Raw genomic sequence first — 1262 nt, 5'->3', positions numbered from 1 at the left:
CCAAATCAACTTTTCAGTTGCGCTCATATCGGTTGAGATGGAATGATGTAACTTCCACGTTTGGAAGAGCACTCGTGTGGCTCTGACAAACAAAGCTGCCATCGGTTCTATTAGCGCTTCTTGACATCGGCATCGGACTGCTGAAACGAACGGGAGCCATTGAATGCGACTAACAAATTATGCAATTAGTTACACAATCACGAAAGTAAACACACTCATAATTTGCCAAATATTAATTGACAACCAAAACAAAATTAATTCAATGATAAGAATCTTCAAGGGCGTCGGAGAGTCGCAATTCTGCAAATAAATATTATGTCGTTTTCGTTCTCTTCGTACATTCCACACTTCCAGCATGGCCGCCATGGCGAAGCGACAACATCCGTTTCAATTCCATATTTTCCACGATTTTTCTCCGAGAATTCACCTGATGGTCAGTTCAAAACATGTATCCGTCAGATTCCACAACAACCATAGAACAGGATAAAATAAGTGACCAATCCAAATAAAAGCATGTTTAGGTGCAAAAACGTAAATAAACACGGGTACCCACCTCCAAAGGACACAATGCTTTGACTTTACGCGGGGTAAACGCTTTCCCTGATTGGACCGTTAGCTGAAGGAACGCGATTTCCTTCGGATATCTAACAGTACCTGCAATTGGCTGGAATCGCAAACTAGGACAAGGGGAAGTGACTCAATCGTTTAACTAGGCTAGGCCTAGGACTGTGTTGTGTTGGTTGAACCTGTGTTACGAAAAGAAAGTAAGTCTCCAGTTTCGAGTCGCTGAAAAGTTGCACAGCCAAGAATTTGTTCGAAGGGCATAATGACGAAACGCTCATGGTGAGTGAACATGACAGGTTTATCTTAATTAAAACAGCCTATTGCCCTCTAAAGGTCGCTTGGGCTGAACGAAAATAGACTAGACTACTAGAGTCTAGATATCTAGAATGTCGGGTCGTGAACTAAGCACAGACGAATTTAAAGTTCTTTAGGTCGTTAAAGTTAGTTATTTTACAAAGAGCCTACTTATAGATCTAGATTCTAGATCTAGTACGCCTGTGCGCATATAAAACAACAGTAGTTTAACTGGACTAGTTTTGCACGCAGATGTCGTGTAACTAGGCCTAAGTCGCTACACTATGAAATTAATTACTTTTATGCTTGGTCACTTGGGTTTAGCGGGACAAGGTCTGGAAGTCCCGAACTTGGATACAGCGGGAAGCGAGCTCTATCTGGGTGAAGGGGTTGGGCGATGGGGG

At 42.5% G+C, this 1262-nt stretch overlaps 2 protein-coding genes across 3 annotated transcripts in view; one reads left to right on the top strand and one right to left on the bottom strand.

Moving 5' to 3' along the window:
* Nucleotides 1-630, bottom strand: part of LOC101862370 (ankyrin repeat domain-containing protein 11) — a 35670-nt gene extending 35040 nt beyond the window's left edge. Inside the window, exon 1 of the mRNA XM_005105901.3 lies at nucleotides 554-630. The gene's annotated coding sequence lies outside the window, so the exon portion shown is untranslated. The remainder of the gene's footprint in view (nucleotides 1-553) is intronic.
* The window catches only part of LOC101862751 (paraplegin), a 28975-nt gene continuing 28325 nt past the window's right edge, over nucleotides 613-1262 (top strand). The window contains exon 1 of one of the 2 annotated variants that reach the window (XM_035971762.1): nucleotides 613-764. Coding sequence is in view for 1 of the 2 variants with exons in the window: in XM_005105903.2 (XP_005105960.1) it covers nucleotides 841-843 (3 nt within the window). In the remaining variant the exon portion in view is untranslated. Of the gene's footprint in view, nucleotides 844-1262 lie in introns of both variants that reach the window. The other variant, XM_005105903.2, reaches the window with a different exon arrangement.

This window comes from Aplysia californica, unplaced genomic scaffold, assembly GCF_000002075.1.
Source record: "Aplysia californica isolate F4 #8 unplaced genomic scaffold, AplCal3.0 scaffold00500, whole genome shotgun sequence".
Classification (NCBI taxonomy): domain Eukaryota; kingdom Metazoa; phylum Mollusca; class Gastropoda; order Aplysiida; family Aplysiidae; genus Aplysia; species Aplysia californica.
This window is presented reverse-complemented; position numbering and strand designations above follow the sequence as displayed.